At 44.6% G+C, this 19,777-nt stretch overlaps 1 protein-coding gene and 1 long non-coding RNA gene across 2 annotated transcripts in view; one reads left to right on the top strand and one right to left on the bottom strand.

Moving 5' to 3' along the window:
• Positions 1 to 401: 401 nt before the first annotated feature.
• gtf3c4 (general transcription factor IIIC, polypeptide 4) lies at positions 402 to 7,112 on the bottom strand. Its single transcript, XM_053853440.1, has 4 exons — positions 6,774 to 7,112; positions 3,039 to 4,745; positions 1,913 to 2,043; positions 402 to 1,579 (listed from the first exon to the last, which is right to left on the bottom strand). The coding sequence occupies exons 1-4, from the start codon at positions 7,068 to 7,070 to the stop codon at positions 1,372 to 1,374; spliced, it is 2,343 nt and encodes a 780-aa protein (XP_053709415.1). The 5' UTR covers positions 7,071 to 7,112; the 3' UTR covers positions 402 to 1,371.
• LOC128752335 (uncharacterized) overlaps positions 1,571 to 19,777 on the top strand; it is a 36,329-nt gene continuing 18,122 nt past the window's right edge. The window contains exons 1-2 of the long non-coding RNA XR_008413653.1: positions 1,571 to 16,892; positions 16,964 to 17,180. This is a non-coding gene — a long non-coding RNA (uncharacterized LOC128752335). The remainder of the gene's footprint in view (positions 16,893 to 16,963; positions 17,181 to 19,777) is intronic.

Genomic DNA, 19,777 nt, shown 5'->3' with positions numbered 1-19,777 from the left:
GAACTTATTTATGGTGCCCTGAAGTCCTCCTGAATAATGAAAGACTCCAGATATAACCACCTTAGAAAACTTTGTCTCGGCTCATTCTGTAAAGTTTCAGTCCACGATGATTTACCTCAGTGAAATACAAACTCAGAAGCTTCAGGGGAGCCGTTTCACAGGAAAAAAAAAAGCCCAAAATATAATCAAAGCTTTTTATTTGCTCTTTGAAGACACAAATATAAAGTGGAAAAACTGAACAAAATAGATAAGCTCTAAAGTAACAGCCGTGATTGGACCGCTGCGGGAAACTCCGACTGTCGCCCAGAGGTTCTGCGTTTTCACGGTGTTTCAGATCAGTGGAGAGTCACAGAGCACGCATGGCGACTGCAGGATCTTCTTGATCCACTCGGGATCTGGCAGCAAAAGAAAAGAATTAACACACAAGCTCACATGTCCAAACTCAAGATGGCTCTAGTCTTCACTATTTTCACCCTTATGGAAACTCACATTAGAAATGATGTTGTATCACTTGCATTGTTGTTGTATTTTCATGACATAAAGACAGTGAGTCACAATGACAAATGTAACACAGGAGCTGCTCCGGTGGAGGTGGGTTGTCACCTACTTGAAAATGGAAGGTTGAGAGAGCTGCTCCGTTACATAACTGATCGTAGTTACACATTCAGCTCATTAGATAAGATATTGATGCTATTGCTAAACCTAAAGGACACACCTTTTAAAGTAAACAACCATGATTTAATGAAGCATTTAATTTTCTATAGCTGGTTGACTTGCTCTAACAATGAATTATCCAAAATGTCTTCCTAAATAAGTGCTCTTTCTCTGGTGCACATTGTTTGTCACAGCTGTGTCAAGGATGTAGAGAACTGATTTGTGGATGTGATGGCTACTACATTGAAATTACAGAAGTGAAACACAAACATTTTCATTGACTACTTTCTTCTCCAAACATGGTCAGCCATGTCTGCGGCACAGCTGGAGTAAACGTCGATCCATGTTGAACACTTTTTTAAAAAACTAGTTAGACATTTACGAGGTTGATGACAAGAAGTTATCACTCATTAATAAGGAGTAACTTTACCGAAGTTATGACTAACACCGGTTTTGTCAAAGCCTGTGAGGGATTCTTACCAACACCCAGCTCAGTCAGATCCTCTCTGTTTTAATATTAGTCCTTTTGTCTGACTTGTGATTTTGCCTCCAACTTTTAATGAAGACAGACAAGAACTAATAATAGATGAAACAAATGTTTTTGGACACAGTTACTTCTCTTTTTCTATTTAAATACAACTTTATTTCAAAAGCTGTTAAGTGAGTAACTCATCATTTCACTTTATCCTGAAGTGAAACCTGACACTTTTAAGATGGTTAATTGTTTGTGTTCTTGACAGACAGGAGCGCTGAGTGACGGAGCAGGAGGAGGACGGCGCTGACAGCAGCAGGCGGCTGTGAAGCGGTGGTGGAGGGAGATGGAGAGTGGCGCTTACCCTCGGGCTCTGGCAGCCGGGCGACACTATCCTGCAGGAGGCAGCGTCTGAACGTCAGCGTCTGGCATGCCTGGTATGACAACACACACCTGGATGCGACCAGGAGAGAGAACACTCAGACACACAGGAAAGTCGAGCAGGGCTGAGGTACAAGTCTGTACCGACCACAGACAGAGGACTCATGATGTGTCTGACAGTCAGTATTAGTGCTCCAACACCGGTGGCACACGGGTAAATAGCAAAGGTACACAGCATGATTACAGCTCCACCCGGATAAATAAACCATCAAATAAGATGCCTGGCATTAAGATTCAATCCGGGTCGCGTCAGCCCGAGCGACAGGATCAGTACCTCCAGGCTGAAGCTAATAAAAGACGTCTTTACAGGATTAGATCTGGAGAAATCACTGCTCATCTCTGTACCTGAGCCACATGTGGCCATTTGAGCAGATTCCTTGTTTGTGGTCAGTGAAGGGCAACTCTTCCTCACACAGGCAGCACCGCTCTGGGAACGTCTGCCTGTTCAGCTTCTTCTTGATGTGACCTATCAGCACCTGGGCAAAGAAGGGAAGACACAGAGCGTCCAGATGATAAGTCCTACTTTCATTCATTACAAAGGTGTAGTTTTAATGTTTTCAAAAGCAGCTTTTGCCTCCAGATGTCGTCCAGCAATTCGGTCTGTGCATTATCATTCCTTAGCTTCCTTCGCATCCCATCTCTCTTTGTGCCATGTCTATCTGCCACTTTGTGTCCATCCTGCTAACACAAACAAAACTTTGCTTTTTTGGTCAGCACCAATGTCTCCATCAATATATCCACCTTCACTCGTGTCCTACCTATTTTCATCACTATTCGGTGAAATTATTTTTCACATTTGAAGTGCTCCATCCCAAAACTCTTTTTTTTTCCATTTACAATTCCCACCTTCACAGAAACTGAGTATTCCTCCTCATATTCATTCACATTGATTCCATTTTCTAGCTCTGACTTTGCTCCATTTTTGTCTCACAAACTTGATATTTTCCATATATCAGGTTTTTGACAATGTACCAAAATGCCACGAGACCTAAAATAACTTTGACTGTTATCAAACCTGAGGCCTGTGGGCCACATCTGGTCCACAGCAATAATATCAGCGGCCTGTAACGTCAATGTATGATGACTATTTTAAATGATCCGTTCAAACTGCAAGTCCCATACTGCATTGCAACAGCCAAAATCAATTTGCAACAAAGACAGTGCGTACACTTTCATGTGGACAATAACCATCGCTCACTGACATTCAGTATACTTTGGGGATTCCCAGGTTATTAGATGAGTAGTTTTGGATTTATTGTGAATTAACCTGAGCACCATTGGTGCAAAAAGCATGAAAGAAATCTACATACAGAAACGTAACTTCATCAGAGGTCCTGGACACTTGCTCATGTTGCGCTGCATCATTTCCTGATCAACTCATAAGCCACAGAAGACATAGCTCAGGGCAAATGTACAACAATGACTAAACATAAGTGGGGTTTTCCGCCAGGTGCGCGTGTCTGTGTGTTACCTCTGCCGTTTTGTCGCTGGCGTCTCTTGAGAGGTAGTCAACAAGGCCACAGGTTGGGATGCTTGTGTTCCCAGGAGCAGATGTGTTGAGGTAAACCATCCCGAGCACCTTCTTCATATTCTCTCTCAGGAGGTGGCTCTCCACTTCGCTAACCAGACCCTGCTCTTCAGAAATACAGTCCACCTTTCCATCACATCCTGCAGGCTCCACTTCTTCCTGTGCAGCACCTTCACCCTCCTCCTCTTCGTCGTCCTGGGCGAACATCTTGCAGTCTTTCCCTGCAAACGTGCTCTCAATGAACGGGCTCTGAAGCGACTGGTGGAGCGTTCGCTGGAGGAACAGTTTAAAACGCCACAGGTAGAGTGAGTCCTCATCCTGGATCCTCTTCTCCAGCTCCTCGTGCAGTGATGCTGGAATAGCTTTGGTTTTCAAAATCTTCCACCGCAAGAGATCTAGCAAGTCTGCCACCTTGAACAAGCTCTGTGATGGGGAATTCAGGATTGCTGACACTGCCATGTCGGGCGTTCTTAAAGTGATGAAGTCCACCTGGTATGTTCGAATTACTGGATGAATATTGTTGACCATACCTTGTGCACTGATGACTGCAATATATGCCCCATTGTGACTCACTGCAATCCCATGTATCCGCCTGTCTGCCAGACTTTCGGGTTGCGTGAAGTCTTCTTGGTCAAACTGTATCGTAGTTTCTGTAAAAGTGGGAGTCAACTTCTTAATCCACCCATCCATGGAGCATGTATACACTGTATAGTCCTGCATGCTGACCGCTAATGAGAGGATGGGGAGGGAGTGGAGCCCAGCCACGTGAGAGTTGAGAACATTGAGTCCAGCGGGCGATATCACCAATAAACACCAGAAGACATAGCAGCTGCGGGTCGCGACGATGAGGCTGCAAGATGTTTTGTGGACCGGGTGGACCACTGGAATACATTTGATGTTTTCCACTGCGAGCTCATCGCTCTCCTTCCACAGGACGACAGGATGTTTGACAGTGAAGTATCCCTTAACGCCGGAAAGACTGACTGGTTCGATCTTTATTGGACCCGCCATGCTTCCGATGATCAGGCCACTCATCCGTCGCTCTGGACTCTCATACTCCCACCAGGCCAAATCACTGGGTCGAGACACCCCAGATTCAACAACATCATAGAACACAACGTCATCACCGTTCACAAAAGGCAACATAAACTTCCACAGAACAACGTTGCCGTTCTCCATCAATACGGCGAGCAGCACCATCTCTACGTTGATGCAGGTGTTGTTCGGCTGAAACTGTTTAACAGTGTAAACTCTTGACCACTCCATTTTCAGAGGCGTCTGCATCGCATACCGCCGTCGCAATTCGTCCAAGTCGTTGAGGCCAACCGTTGGGGGAGTATTGTCCTTCTTGGCATATCCTTGATCCTCCAGCCTCTGAGAGTATTTGTCAGTGAGATTGATGAGCAAGTTCCATTCATGACGCTTTTGGCTGTTGTGGATGGTCAGTCTGTGGTCAAAGGTGAGGCACGCCAGGAGGCAGCGTCCGTTGGCATCACAGCCAAATGGAGACCAACTGGTGTATTTGATCCCCTTTTGTATCCCCACATGTGGATTTAGCACTGTGTCTGCCAAAAAAACTTGTCTCACAGTGGGGTCAGCATGGCAGGAAAACTTCTGCACGGCCTTCGAGAGCTCCTTGACTGGTTCAACCTAGAAAGACAAAAAACAAAACATCAAATAGTGATGAGGAATGTGAATAATAATACACCTGATACACACATAAATACTGTATTGAGGAGGCAGACAAAATCAAACCTCTTTTAAAAATGAAAAAAAGGGATGTCTTATTAAGGTTGGTCTAATTATGAAATCTAAAAGGTAAAAAAGGCTGGAAATACGTGTTTTAATGGAGACCAATAATGACAGACAAAGGGAAACCTGTAGAAATTGTTGTAAAAATAAATATGAAAATAAGGAAAATAATTACGTCAATACATGGTGAAATACATCGGAAAAAAGGCTACTATTTCCTCACTTTAACTTGAATATCAATTTATAGTCAACAGAATTGTTGACAATTGTAAATATAGTTGCAAAACGTAATTAAGAAAGAGAGAAATTGCGATTTACTGTCGGAAATGAATCATCTTAAAGTTGACACACCCCACATAACACAGAGATCATTCATGAACAATGTGAAGAAAATGTCCCTTTTGCTACTTTCTTTTAATTTAAAACATTAAGAAACAGCCATGACGTTTCCTCCAGGCTGTGATTGGGGACAAGGACAACACTATAAATACTGTCCACATGCCAGTGCCGCTGGAGCAAGAGCAGTTCTCCCATCATGTTTTTGTTTTATGGTTCTGATATCGATCATTCCCGTGTAAATTCATCAAAGACAACAACATCGAAACAGACACAGTCGGCAGGCAATTAGCACATGTGAAATAATGTAGCAGTATGAGACACAATTCATCAGGAAACAAACACATTGTATTTGAATATTATATTATGGGAAGTAGTAGGGAGAGGCACAGCCTCTGTCGTACACACTCAAGTCTCCGACAGCAGCCACTGTGAACTGTTCAAATCAATATAAATTATGTTGAGTTTTTTCTACACCAAACACTTTATTATGAGCCACCGTGCAGCTGTATACATGTGAGGAAAGATGTCCTACATGTGGGCTGAGACTTAAATACTTTTCAGTTTTCCTATTTTGTCCTAGACAATTCAATATAATGTATTAATGTTCAACATCGCGAGATAAAAGTAGACTGGATTTACTTGTCAGGTGCTACTAATTCAATTCCATGATGACAATAACTATACTTATAGTGCTACATAGGTCAGGGGGCAAAGACCATGAACAGGCGGCGCCACATTTCACCAAAACCCTGTATAAATGGCAGCACTTACATAAAATGGTTGAATAAAAACAACTTTATTGGCTGTTTGGAAAAGAGGCCTTTCTGAAAGTTGTTCGATTCGTGGACACATTACTAACATGAGGAGGAACAGATGTTAAAGACGGAGCCCTGGAAGTTATGCATGTGTTTATTTTATTGGATGTGACATGCATGAGTCTATTTTTTTCATCTTGTGATTAAAGATATCTCGAGATAATTTTTATCTCTAGATACAATCGTAAATGTCAGTGCATGCGTAACTGCCTCTCTGTCAAAGCATTAATTATATATCCACCTGTAACCACTATGTCTCCGATGGCTTCGTAACAGTTCGGCAACGTTGTCAATCTGCAAATCAGAATATAGAATAAGTCGCTGCGCTTGAATTAAAGCATCTGATCCAGTGCCTTCTACTCAAAACAATACCGTATGTGTGTAAGCTATACAGACTCCGTGTGAATCGTACCTAAATGGAAAAAAGCAGATCAACCTCTCGGTCCATGGGACTAGTCCTACCACAATTGACTGATTGTATATAGAGATTTATTCACAAAATCCGGTGATCACGAGAGAAAATTTATCTCCAGAAAACTTTTATCTTGACACAGAAAAACAGTCAAGCATATCACTTCCAGGACACCGTAGTTAACTTGAACTCGAGTACGTATTTTAAACATTATGTGGAAGAGGTCACAAGGTCACATCCTGAAAAGGATGGGGAAGCACTTGCTTCCACTTGGGTAAACCAGCACGTTTATAAGACCAGTGGACGTCCGGGCACACGCATTCTGACTTGTAGCGCCATAAGAATAAAAACCTGTTTTACCCTTAACTGTTGAACATTTTCTGGCACGCGAATTGAAGTCCGGTGGATGATCAGCTCCTGTTTGTTGCTGTTGACGTCACAGAGCAGCTCAAGCACTGAGAGGGAGGCGAGGGTGCTAACAGCTAGCCGATGGTCCTCCGACCAGCATAGCGGCATGAGCCCGCACACCGGAGAGAGCAGAGTAACGACAGGCTCTCTCCGCGACCCTGCACTGAAGTGAAACTCTTCCATGGGTTGGTCTTCTGTCTCCACCAGCCTTGGCTGCTGTTGCAGGTCTGATGCACTGAGAGCAGCCATGTTTGCTGAGCGGAGGAAGTGACGTCACCGGACGCGAGTTCCCATTTGTGAGAAACAAAATAAAGTATTCGGGGAATATTCTTTTTAAATATCGCAAGTTATTTAAATACAGGCCGTGAACTGTTATTGAAGTGCTGTTTTTAAAACAAAGCAACATTTTACCTTAACATTAGATGGGAAAGTGAAACAATCCGTAAACAACTCAGATATAAAGTAAAATAAATAAATGCATCAACATGTTACAGTGGAAGAAAGGGTCACAAAGGATGTGTGTATTAGCTCTTCATTTTATGGCAAACTTGATAATGGCACACTTCTAGTATTTGATACGCATGAAACTTTTGTAGCGCAACAACAATTTCTATATCTATGAATGTTTATTTGTTGTTGTTCTAAATTGTACCTTAATTTGAAAAGCAGTGCATCACTGTGACTTGATTCTATTTCAAGACAAGCAAACTTTGCAGCTCTTGATGTCTAATGAAATGATTTCTTTTTCAGCGATTACATTTTTTTTGAGTGCTCAGACTCTTGTCGTCGTCGTGTGCTCAGACCAGAGTTCCTCTCGTCTCCTTGTAAAGTGCTCATGAGCTAGGACTCCTCCAGATGGAGACACAGGTGCTCGTTCTTCAGCGCTAACATGGAGCTGATAATTTCTATGCAGACTGGGTTGTTGCAGTCATTGACCTGGCAGCTGTCAGTGCTTGCACAGATCAAATGTGGGAAATAGCGTCCCTGATCTCTGAAATGTTGTCCTTTGAACTGGTTTCTTCTCTTGAATGCCAATCACTTTCCCCCTCAGTGTGTCAAGACTATCCCTGCTCCTGTCCTCTGATACATGAATGGGTAATTAGCAACACATGCTTCGCATAAATTCAGTTTAGATGGAACAGTTTTAATTGTATGCTCTCCCTCCGTCATGAAATACGCTGACAGCTAAGAAGCCGGAGTCAGGTATGCTTTGTTTCTGTCGCAGTTGTTGGTGACATGTCCACTGAGTGTTAAGCTTCCTTTAATGCAGGATACTGCATCAAAGTCACTCTAAACCAAAGACAATGGTTTTGTCTTTACTTGTTCGTGTTAAATGATAATGTCTGGTTTTCAATCTTTGAAGGGTCAGAAGAGAGCGTTGGAGCGTCTGCTGTCGGCCCAGTATGAAAAAAGAGGGCTGGGTCTTATCACTTGTATTTACTCTCACATTTAACCTGCGTTTCCCAGACAGTATTTCTACTTACCCACCCTGGTGTTCACATGTTAAATTGCAGTGCATCTTTCTGTTTTGCTGACTACTCTTCCAGCATTTCCTAGCCTGATCCATGGTTTCTGTTTTGCTTGCTTGAGCTGTGACTGTTCTTGAAAAAGGAACTTAAAATGAGTTGTTACTTCCTCTTGCGCTCCATGGATTGTATAGATTCAATTATTCCTCTGTATTTTATTATTACTTATGTGATTAATTCCAAAAGGCTTTTTAAAAAAACTCACTTTAAAAGCAATGTTTTACGTGTTTTTACTCCAGTGACGCTCTGCTTGAGGTCAGTGCTTAACACAGTTCTTGTCATTAGAACAGATTAGTCAAAACGTGAGGGATCTCCATGAGGTTGTTTTAAGAATCCACGTGTCACACACATAAAATAGAGATTTGTTGAAACCGCCCTGACACCCAAGGCTCCGAGAGGAAACAGCCGTGACAAGACTGACATCTGCCTCCGGTCACTCTTCACCAGGAGCGACATTTTCTTGTCAGATTTCAGTTGCCATTAATAAAAATATGAGAACCGTCCCAGCCTCACTTGATGGCTCGCATATTTCCCAGCATGCACAAGCTCCTGGAGAGGTCACGGGTCAAATTGCCGCAGCGGTGTGTGTGGAGCGAGCGAGTCCCAGGCAGACAGTGATTTGTCACAGGCCTCAGATGAAAGCTCGTCGTGCAGGAGCTGCTTGACTCTCACTGAGATGACAGCAGGATTTCATCAGGCGCAGTTATTTGTCACAAAACAAACTGTTACAAATCTGCGAGACAAATATAGAATAGTGTACCCGCCATGTTTTAAGCGTCTCTTTTTTCTGTCTTTTGTTTCAATAATCGGGATGAATAAATGAACGGGGACCATGGTGTGTTTCATTCTTAATGAAGCGTGTAGTAAATGAATATTTCAGACACCTGCTGTGTGTCTTTGCTGGGTTTTAACTGGGGACTCAATCCCAGACCACCATGTATGAATGTTGGATTAAACATTCATCAAATGCTGTCACAAAAACTTTGTCCTCTCCTGTCAAGCGCATATAAAAATGGAAACAGGCCGAAGAAGCCGTGGTCTGATTTAAGAATGGGCCTCGGCCGTCTTGTCGTGGAATTATTTAGTTGTATGTGTTGTGTGGTTTGGGTTTGCAGGTCACCCCGGGTCAATCCCTTCCATCTTCAATATCCACCCGCTCTGTTGTTATTGCCTGCAGGTTCCCCCCCTCAATCCTCAGCAGACCCCATCTTCTGCTGTTGGCTGGTTCCAAGTGTCAGTTGAGCTGCTTACATGTATCTTGCGAGGGAGCCCGCAGGGAGGTTTTGATGCATGCTTCATCATACATGTTTTAATCATTCAGTCTCTCAGACACCTCCCAGGAGGGGGCTGCTGCAGCGCATTACCCACTACACACAATTAGTGATATAATCATGATGATGATAATGAAATGTATTTAGAGCATATCAGCATGCTTCACTCTGTTCAGGGAGACATTAGCAGGCCTGGAAGCTCAGGCTCCTGGCGCTCTCCCTCTGGAGACCAGCGGGGCTCTGCAGGTCACCGCATCAGAAATTAGCAGTCGACTTGCCGCTCCTTCTGCGCCGTCAACTGCGAAAGCCTCACCTGACAGGTGTTGCTCTCAATCAGCGTGCCTCTGCCTTCCAGTGCCGTCCTTGGGGCATGGGGGGGGATGTGGAAACAACACCCCCGCCCCTCGTCTTTGAACATTCTGACAGCCTCTAACATGCGTTGCTCAAAGATGTGGTGCATTGAGAGACCATCGGTGTGTACTGACGGAAGCCCACCCTGACCTGTGGTTTAGTTTCCTGCTGGGTTTTTCAGTCACCTGTTAAAGGTCAGGGCGACAGTGTGTCAGAATCAGAGGAAAATCTTCTGTGTAGTGAGAAGAAAACACCTTGTTGCTAGTTACACTGGTACTCTGAAGGCCAGGCAGGAAGCCTGGTGCCAAGCTGCTTCTGCTGTGGTCGCACAACTTCCCAGTCTCAAATGCATGGAACAGCCTTTTGAACTAACGCTTGCTAGGTGTCATCCAAATGAATGCGCCACTGAATCAGCACTCCATACGGATGGCATCAGTCCACTGAATGGCACCTTCCATTTGTTCAGCAACTGTGATAATCTCATTCGATGGACCAGCCGGCTAGTACCGCCGTCAACTGGCCATGAAAAACCTTTCTGCCAGTGTCGGCGGGGGTAACATCTACAAGCCGAAACATGAAAGAAGCTCCATGTAAAGCCACTGAGAGGGGAAAAAAACCTTCTTGTATTGGCTGACAGTAGGTGGCGTAGTTGATGGTGGTGGATCATATGATTCGGAGATACAGCATGTACTATGAAAACAGTCATTCAATGGGCTGATGACATCTATGTCGGCTGGAATTGGAAAACTATGATTTTATGACGTCACTTATGGAACCTTTGACGTGTCTTGACTTTGTATTTAAGGGTCATATCAAGGTTCTTCATCAAACAAAAGGCTCAATGTCATTCAAGTAGAAGGTGATGCAGGAAAGAACACAAAAGTGGAGATTCATAGAGTCACCAACTGAGACACACAACACAAACTTGAGCTTTTATCTGCTTAACTCGGTAATAAAAGATCAACTAAAATAAGGGGTATGCAGGAATAAGTGAGAAACAACAGCAGCTATTATAATCATTATCATCATTATTTACTAACTGGAAAGTAATTTAGGATGATATTCATATTCAAACCAAAAAGCAGCAGACTGTGTCTCTGTTGTCCCCTGTTGGAAAGTTCAGGCAACAGATATGAAACAGTACGTTTGGATTGATCTTGTGTTTGGACAGCAGGAACATGTTTCACTTTCACTCGGTGAGCGGCTTAATTACTTGTGCTTGTGCTTGAGTGCGTGCTAACTCCCCTCACACAGTGTGTGCTTCTTAATATCAGCTGGAGAACGCGGTATTCTAATCTCTGCTCATATAGACACTTTGCTCTCCACACATGTCACGGTGGAAAAGCAACAGTGTGAGTCAAATGTAGGAGCCTGTGGGGTTCCGCCACCTGGTGCTGTGGACAACTGTCAGCCTCACGTCATCATGCCCTTGTGCTCCTGAGGATCAATGTTTTCTTGGTGACTGAGGGGAACAAGAGTGGTGCTGTAGAGGTCAATGTGACAGAGTGATGCATTCCTGCAGGGGCCAACATTTTCAAACACTACTCTGTGGGCAGAACAAAATTCATATTTACCAGTTTGTAAATGGCATTCTTTTGAATTGTTGCAGTATATAATGACCGATACAAAAGAGAAGTCGTGCGCGAAACCTAATGCAGTGTGGGTGTTCCTCGGTCTTAGCCAATGTCTGCAGTGACCACATGATAAACCTGATATCAGCTGCGTTTTGGAAGTCACAATGACGCTGCTCTGCTAATGTGTACATTTCTCTTCAGCCACGTTTTCAGCAGTGTGTTTTGGTAGTTTGTTCTCACAAGAAGAGGACATGGTTTGTTGGTTTTAGGAGACAACATTACCATGTTAGCAACTGTTAGCATGGTTGCTACGTTAGTTAGAGTAACGTGTGGTGATCAAAAGCGTGACTCTGTGCCTTAGTTACTCGACATCGATCATTCTTGCAATACCAAGACGACTGTGTCTTGATTTTTTGTTCCTGACTCTTGAGTTAAACTAGTTGATAGGTCAGCACGATGCTGTGTACAGACTTACAATATAATAGTCTCAAATGGCTCCTCGCTACCTGTCAGCTTTGCCTGTTCTTTGACTGTCAGCTTCCCTGGAAGGACTGTAGAGCTCCCAGGGCCACCCCTCATCATGAAGGCATATTACCCAGTAATTGGACTTTCTCTCTACTGCATGTAAACTGGGAGAACGTGACACAATTGGACTCTACGGCTTAATCGGGCTGTTGGCTTAGTCGAGCGACTCTCTGTATAGAACCTTGCTCACAGTGTGATTTCCTTCTTGAAACACAGACATTCATCCGCTTTCCCATCTTTCATCAAATTTCCCTTTACCTGAATCAATTTTTAAGAGTTTTTCAATTATTGACATTTAATGTGTATTCTCCACTTGCAGGCCTGTCTTGAACGCTAATCCTTACAGGTCATGATATCAACATTATTTTCTGTTCTTGAGCGCTTCACTGCACTTTGAGTTCCTGTGGGCCGCAATAAATTATTTGGGAGGCCCAATTTGGCCCACAGCCATGAGTGTGACCAATGTGGACCATAGGGAGAGGAGAGCATCATCATATCTTGTTGAGGGGAGCAACTCATATTTTCATCCATTTTCCAAAATGTACAGTACAGTTCCGTTGAACTGAACGCTGGAGCCGTAGGGAGCAAAGAAAGCATTTACATAGAGGCTGCGCAACACTTGACTCACTTGGTGTTGTTTCACGTTGATGGATGGAGGCTGGTTTGGTCCTGTGGCTCATGGCGACCCTGCTCAGGCAGCCAGCGGCTGTTGCGTCCTCTGACCCAGTGTGGGCATCTGGCAGTGGGCAGGACATGCCCTGTGGCAGTGCCAGGGGAAGGCCTGGCTGGCTGGGGTCTGGGGCCCTGCTCTTTCCTCTGCTCAGGTCCCGTTAATGTACTGAGGCTGGGTCGTCCATATGGCACTTATGAGAAAGGTCCGGGATGTCTGGAGGTTGGCAGGGAGCGACACCAGGCAGTCTCCCGTTAGATATTGAACAGGACAGGGCCAGATCAAGGGACACGCCTCCATTCCAGGCCCTGTCTTCTGAAAAGACATTCTGTACTAGGAGCCTGTCTTCCTTTACATTCAGGTAGTCAAGGTAAATGTTGTATTCTTCTCCACACAAGTGGTAACAACGACTACTTTTGGGGTTTAAAAACATAACTTTGATTTTTATTATTAGTTTATTTAAAGAGGATTCAAGGTTTAATACAGGGAGCCGCTAAAACTTGAAGACACAATGCAGTGACTAGACTGAACTTAATATTCTTTAAAGAAGTCATAGATGATCGCTCCACCTTTATATCTTCCCAGTGATTGATCTGGTCATATCCACTTAAGGTGCTGGATTTAGGATTCATGGTGTGATTAGAAAGACAAATATACGTACATCATACTGCACAGCACACGTTCTTAATGTGTATAATTGAGTTAATTGTGTGGATGATGATCAGCCTTTTGTATTTGTTTGACTGTTAGGACTATCTTGGAACTAAGGTGATAACTGAAATCCCATATCTTCTAAATGACACAATAACAAGTTCTGATCGATTATTTCCAAGAGTTTGACAGACAGTGGGCAACACCTTGGAGGATGTCCACCTTTTCAAAGTCAAGAAAAAGTTGCTTTGCCAGCACTGCGCCAGAGCTAGCCGGATAGTTTATTGGCACTAAGGAGGACTGCAGAGAGTGGAGCAGGCCAAGACCCCCTTTGGCACTGGACCGACCTGGTTCCACTTTGGAATCACGAGACACAGGGCCACAAGGGATGAGCGAGAGCTCTCAATCACATCTGCATGGGTGGGCTCCTCTTTAGGACATTTATAAAATATATTATAAAAAATACCAGGATACATCTACATTTAAATTCAGAAATATTTCTCTTGGAGTCTTGGTTTCAGTTCTTGCTCGTCAAGCTTCTCTCTGTCTTTTGCCTGGTCTTCCTCCCACCTCATTGGTCCAGGAACAATGGCGAACTTCGCTGCCATCACCTCCCCTCCCTGGCTCCCTCTTAAGCATTTTATTGGTGACAGCTGCCGTGAAACAAACTCGCGGAGCGAGAGAAATTATGTGTCAGTAGAAGGTCCTTTAGCCCGCGCTGCTAATCTGTCACACACCGTTTGTTGTTTACTGTTTCCTCCCGCTCAGCGACTGGCCGGCAGCATGCGCCGCGCCGTAATGGCGACAGATGCTGACCCAAGGAAGTGTGAATCTTGCCGGTCTTCCTGCTGTCAACCTGTAAATTACAGCTATCGGGAGTAATTAGACCCGATAAACCCTTCCAAGCCTCATGCCTCTTGACACACACTCATACACACACGTGTACACACAGTGCTCCAGTGTGTCAGGCTGAACTATTCTGAGCCAGATGCCCGCAGGCCCTGGACTGCCGTCGTAATGTCATAGTGTTAAAAATCGTAGATCTGTGCGATATCATTTTGAGAGGCACTTTCATAATAGCGAAACCGCTCTCTGGTTTAAATAATTCAGACTTTCACCCCACAGTGACTATGAGGACTTGATGATCACCTTCTGCATTGCATGTATGGTTAGAAAGATAAATCTGTCCCGAGGAAAAATTCTTGAATAAATCTACTGACATTCCTGGGTGTCCTCTACTCGTCCTCACGAAGGTTCAGGAAGGACAGCAACCCCTTGGTTCAGTTCTGACCTGGCATCCATGTTCCACCCGCATTCAGCGCAGCGACCACCACTGCCGAGCATCTCTTAAAGCACGACCCTTGCCCCATTAAGTCACTTGCTCTATATCGCAAAGGTCACGCAGCCAGGTCTTGTCATCCTCTCCCTGACTCTGCCTCCTCCTTCGGCCCCTACTTCCTGACCATCGCAGCCAATCACTTTCCACTCCTCTGCCATCATTGCCGCGCTGCAATCTGTCACCCGGGCACTAGGAGATGCCACCCTGCAGTCCGCCTTCCGTACACTGTGGTAATGGCTTCTGGCAGCCCTAGAAAGATTAGCAACCGGCAAAAAGGCAGGAGAGCGGGATGAAACGAGCGGAGGAGCCAAGGTTCAGAGTGCTGCGGACCTCCACTCACATCCAAGCTGCCCCCATTTCACTGCTGTTCGACCCAACTCTCCCTCATCCCCTCACCCAGCGTTGGCCTGGTCGCTTTGCACGATACTTCAGTGAATAAATGAGTCGTTTTAATCCGACTGACAAGCTGGCATTGCCCATCCCTGCCCTCCATCTGTACTGGCGGCCAGCGCAGCAGCAGGCCTAAAGCAGCTAGATGTGCCAATCCAACACACAGCTTATCCTGGCTGTAGCTTCAGGGACAGAAGGGTTAGAGCTCTATGCCGCTGCTACTCTCTCCCCCTAAAGAGCTATTTATATAAGAAAGGGATTAGCCGACAGAGGCTTTGATGAACTGGAAAAAAATTATGAATTTGCACCCAACTTGCTCTAGTTTGTTTGCTCGCCCTTGTCTCTGTAAATGAGAAACGCACTTCACTTCCCGTCTCTCTGTCAGAGCTCTTTACAGAGCTTTTCCGCTCGACAGAAGCAATATTATAATGGGCAAGCGCCGGCCAGCCACACGCACAAGAGAAAACGGCGTTCGCTTCTCTCTCCATATAAAGCGATATATTCCACACAGCGTTCGTATTAAGAGTTATATTTTCGCTCCATTATCTTCCGCACTACCACACACACAATCTGTGTCCTAAACAGAAATGGCAAGAGAGAGGAGAGAGAAACTTGGCCACAGGAGGTGCTAAACCCTCTGCTCCATTTCCTGTCTCCACAAGCGCCTCCCGGCTCCCACTCTTGGCCATGTGTCACCTTTAAGTCGTTTGGGATGGGACCTGGTAACATTTGAGTGCCCAATTAAGCGCAGGGGCTCAGCGCGGACACCCCCGAGGGTTCCGTTCAGGCACTTCCCCAGCAGCACATTGCTCCCACCCTCTCCGTCTTTCTCATGCTTCCTTTTCCCGTCTGTTTCCTCTTTTTCCACACAAACACTTTCTCCTCTGCGGTAAAAGATCCCCGACTGATCTGATTGCAGCTTATCTTTGGAACAGGAGGTTACGACTGTTTGATCCATGGTCGCTCGAATTTGTGCCAGTTACACACTGGCATGGGTGTGACGCTTTCTAACTGGAGCTCAGAGCATTTGACATCTTTGCTATTTAGTCCTTTTTGAAGGGTTTAGATGCATTCACCTGAAGATCCTTTGTGTGTAAAAGTACAACACAAATGTCATTTTCAAGGTCTTTAAGGTGACTGTTGTGTCGCTGACTTAGTGAACTAAAAAATGTGGAGGAAAATAAACCATGTTGGCACAATCAAGTCTTTGAAGCACTAAAGAAACACGTATTCCCTGAACTGGAGTGAAACAGCATCACTGGATAATTTAGGTTCCAGGCTCAGCGGTAACAGTTGGGCAGCGTTGAAAGCCAAATAGACATAAATCACAGAGTTTTTTTTCATAAGTGGGTTAATATCTCAGAGTTTAATGTTTTATTTAGCACAGAGGCATGGGCAGCATAAAGGGACGGCAAGTGTTTCTGAATGTGGGCCGGAGGTAAAGGATCGCGCATCTCCCAGAGGTCAACTCGGAGCATGCCGGCCTTGTTAAAGCAGCGCAGAGCTGATACTCGCCTCCTCTCAAATGCTCTCCATATTAAACAAGTGCTTTGTAAGTGTGCCATCATTACTATTCATCGAAAATAAATACTTAAACACCAGGAGCTTAGCACCCTACTGCTTTCCAGTGCCATTATTTCTGTCACCTAGTTATCCTTTTTTGTCTTCTCCCTTGACGCTTCTCTCACCCATTTAGCCTGAAAGTTAGCTGCCCCCCAGACTCACAGAGGGAGCCAGTGCGTGCTCACGTTCCTGACACAACAGAATCACAGTGGTAATGTTTCCACTCTGTTCCTCAGCACTGAATTTTTGTTTTATCTTTATTTATTTTTTTGTTAATTTCAGACAGAGTAGGTCCATCGCTGCCTCAGACGCCAGGGCACAAGTCCACCCCAGTACGTCCTCTGTGAAGGATATTTGGAAGGTGATCCGATCCTTCTCCGGTGCCATGGTGCTTGGCGGGCTGGTTGGATGTGGAGCAACACGGCGTGCGCTGGACCAAGCCAGAGCCAGTGTTGCACAGAAGCTGATGAATTGCAGGCGAGATGTGGGGCGGCAGCCGGTGAGTAGCTCCACCGAGCGGCCGTCACACACCATCACTGTCTGCTGGTGTAATGAGGGAAATCGGAGAGACAGTGCTGACAACTTAATTTAACACCAGATCTGGGGGAAGCCAGAGCGCCACTGTGCTCTGGATAATTGATAACTTTGCCACAGTGTCACACCTCGTCTCACCTCATGCCCACTAGAAGTTAGATCATCCCAACCATTTCCCGCAAACTATTTATTACCAATTGGAAGCTAGTTCCGTACTTTCGTACATGCTTCTTTACTCAAGCTCCAGTGCGGATTCCAAATGTGTGGAGTGAGTCCGGGCTGCTGCCAGGTGGTGACGTCTCATCTGGCAGTTACGATCACATTTTTTTGATAATTTTTAATGAGTAAGGGAAACGTCAAATGGAGGACTCGATGGCACTTTCTACCAGGCGCGAAGACAGGACACCACTCACTGACTCCATCAAAAGAAAAAAAAAATATTGGTCACTATTGTGAGGAAGCCCGGACACATTGCACAAGCAGATACACTGGGTACCTATAACAGCAATGATCTGCAGTGTATGTGTTTCCGATATCATATTGGAAATGTGTCATCTAAAAAGTTGCGACGTGAATCAGGAGTGTTGTGGGATTTTGTAGCGCAGAAGTGAATTTCTCATCCAATCTCTGCTGCCAATTCCATTTACAACAGGGGCGTAAAACTCACCCATGCAAGGGGCCAAAATGTAGCAGTCCAAGTTGGTGGTTGACTGTGGTACATATTCAATGAACAATCCGAAACTACAACTAGGTAAGAGTCAACATATCTATAATCTGAAAGCAGCCAGTCAAACCTTGAACCATTTTCACTTGATGGGTCATGGGAACATGAATTGGATCTTTTTTTGGGGTCACTGCGAATTGCCAGTGAGTCAAATCTCAATCTCCAGCCGGCTATTTATGATTAACTGAATGTGGACCCTGGCTTTGAGTTTTACGCTGTGATTCACTGTGAAATATATTTTATTTCTTACCATAAAAAGTAAATAAGTAAACAATCAATATAAAGAGATAAATAATATCACAATTTTAATGACAAAGGAATAATTTCTGTTTAAAATGTAAATAATTTTTCCCTCCTTTTTCATCAATATTACCATCTTATATGTTGTAGCAGAAAACACTTGTAAAGGAAATAACTTTTGGGGTAAATGAAGTCGATGCTCTGATCCCAAACGGAAAAGTAGTTTAAACAGCTGAACTGGAAAATAAATGTTTAATACCTAAGTCAAGTAGGACACGATGGCACTGTTCTTGGCGCCAGATTTTAATTCTGCAGGATCCATACAGGGTCCTGCAGTGGGACGGAACACACTGTCTCCCTTTTGTTTTATAGAAAGGCAGACTGGGCTTCTGAGCGGGAGCCTGCTCGACTGATAATGCCTATTAATTACTGATACAAACCGCTAATGAGCTTAGCAAACATTGGCATCGGTGCAGTTAGTGTTCCCTGCAGCAACAGTACTGAGCTCTAACACATAGAGGCAGCGAACCGGAGCTGCCTGTCGTGCATCAGAATCAAAAGAAACCTGCTGCGTTTCAAAGACAACGCCATGATTGCACAACAGAGAGGTTGGTTGAAGGGGAAATCTGAGTGTCAGAATGATCAGACTGTTGTCAGGAAGGCAGGCTGTCCTCTCAAGCCATGCGTTTCAAACTGTTCTGCAAAATGAATCCCTGAATAGAAAGAAAATCTGTCTTTGTCACCAATCACTGTAATTGTATCCTACATTGTTATTCTCATACCACAATGACCAACATGCAACTCATCCATTGGCAATGTTCACAGACAGGATTCATTTTGTATGGACATAAAACTTGTATTTCAAACTCAGCCCTGAGTTTCAAGATGAGATTAACAGTGGTGGGGAGAAAGATGTAAACGTTACCAGTGTACACACTTTGAAAAGTAAAATTTTGACATTGCAAGTGGCCACATCATCCTCTTTTGATAGACAGCATTTTGTCTGTCATGGTGACTGGAGATGACAGTTGAGCCCAAGAATGACCACCAGTGGGAGCTGTGATGGTTTTTAAGGGCAACACAATGAACAGTCGAACACACACAGACGTTGTTTACCAACGTTGTTTACGTTGTTTGCTGGAATTTCAGGCCACAAGAAGCGGTTGCTCTTATCTTTGGTCCAAAACGTTTGTACATAAAGGGCGCACAGTAACAAAGAAATGTGTGGCGATGGCCATAATGTTTTGTCTGTGAGAGCAGACTATACATAGCGGTGCCCAATTATTGACCATCAATGCTCATTTAAAGCAGATAAATACGAATTTCAAAATGAAAACTGTGAGTAAGTCTGATGGCAGTCGTCCACCTCTCGCCTCACCACCCCATTCACGCAAAGCTACGAAAATAATTGAGTATTAGGCCACAAAGTGTCAGCCATCCCTAATCCTCTTTTAATTTACCGGTGGGTTTTTGCCAGGGTTTTGCCTTCTGTGAAACGTTGGCCACTTATGGCAGGAAGGCTGTGGTGACAGGCAGGCAGGTCTGGGGGTCTTTACTGGGATCCAAGCAAAGAAAATACAATAACCACACACTGCTAC

The sequence above is a fragment of the Synchiropus splendidus genome, chromosome 1 (genome assembly GCF_027744825.2).
Source record: "Synchiropus splendidus isolate RoL2022-P1 chromosome 1, RoL_Sspl_1.0, whole genome shotgun sequence".
NCBI lineage: Eukaryota > Metazoa > Chordata > Actinopteri > Syngnathiformes > Callionymidae > Synchiropus > Synchiropus splendidus.
The sequence above is the reverse complement of the archived record's forward strand: the minus strand, read 5'-3'. Positions and strand labels throughout refer to the sequence as shown.

Excerpts from the sequence above, each read along its gene's own strand:
- gtf3c4 (XM_053853440.1), bottom strand. The coding sequence starts at position 7,070 with ATGGCTGCTCTCAGTGCATCAGACCTGCAACAGCAGCCAAGGCTGGTG. Across the intron at positions 4,746-6,773 it reads AAAATGTTCAACAGTTAAGG|GTTGAACCAGTCAAGGAGCT; the intron begins GTAAAACAGGTT and ends TTGTCTTTCTAG. Across the intron at positions 2,044-3,038 it reads CCAGCGACAAAACGGCAGAG|GTGCTGATAGGTCACATCAA; the intron begins GTAACACACAGA and ends TTCTTTGCCCAG.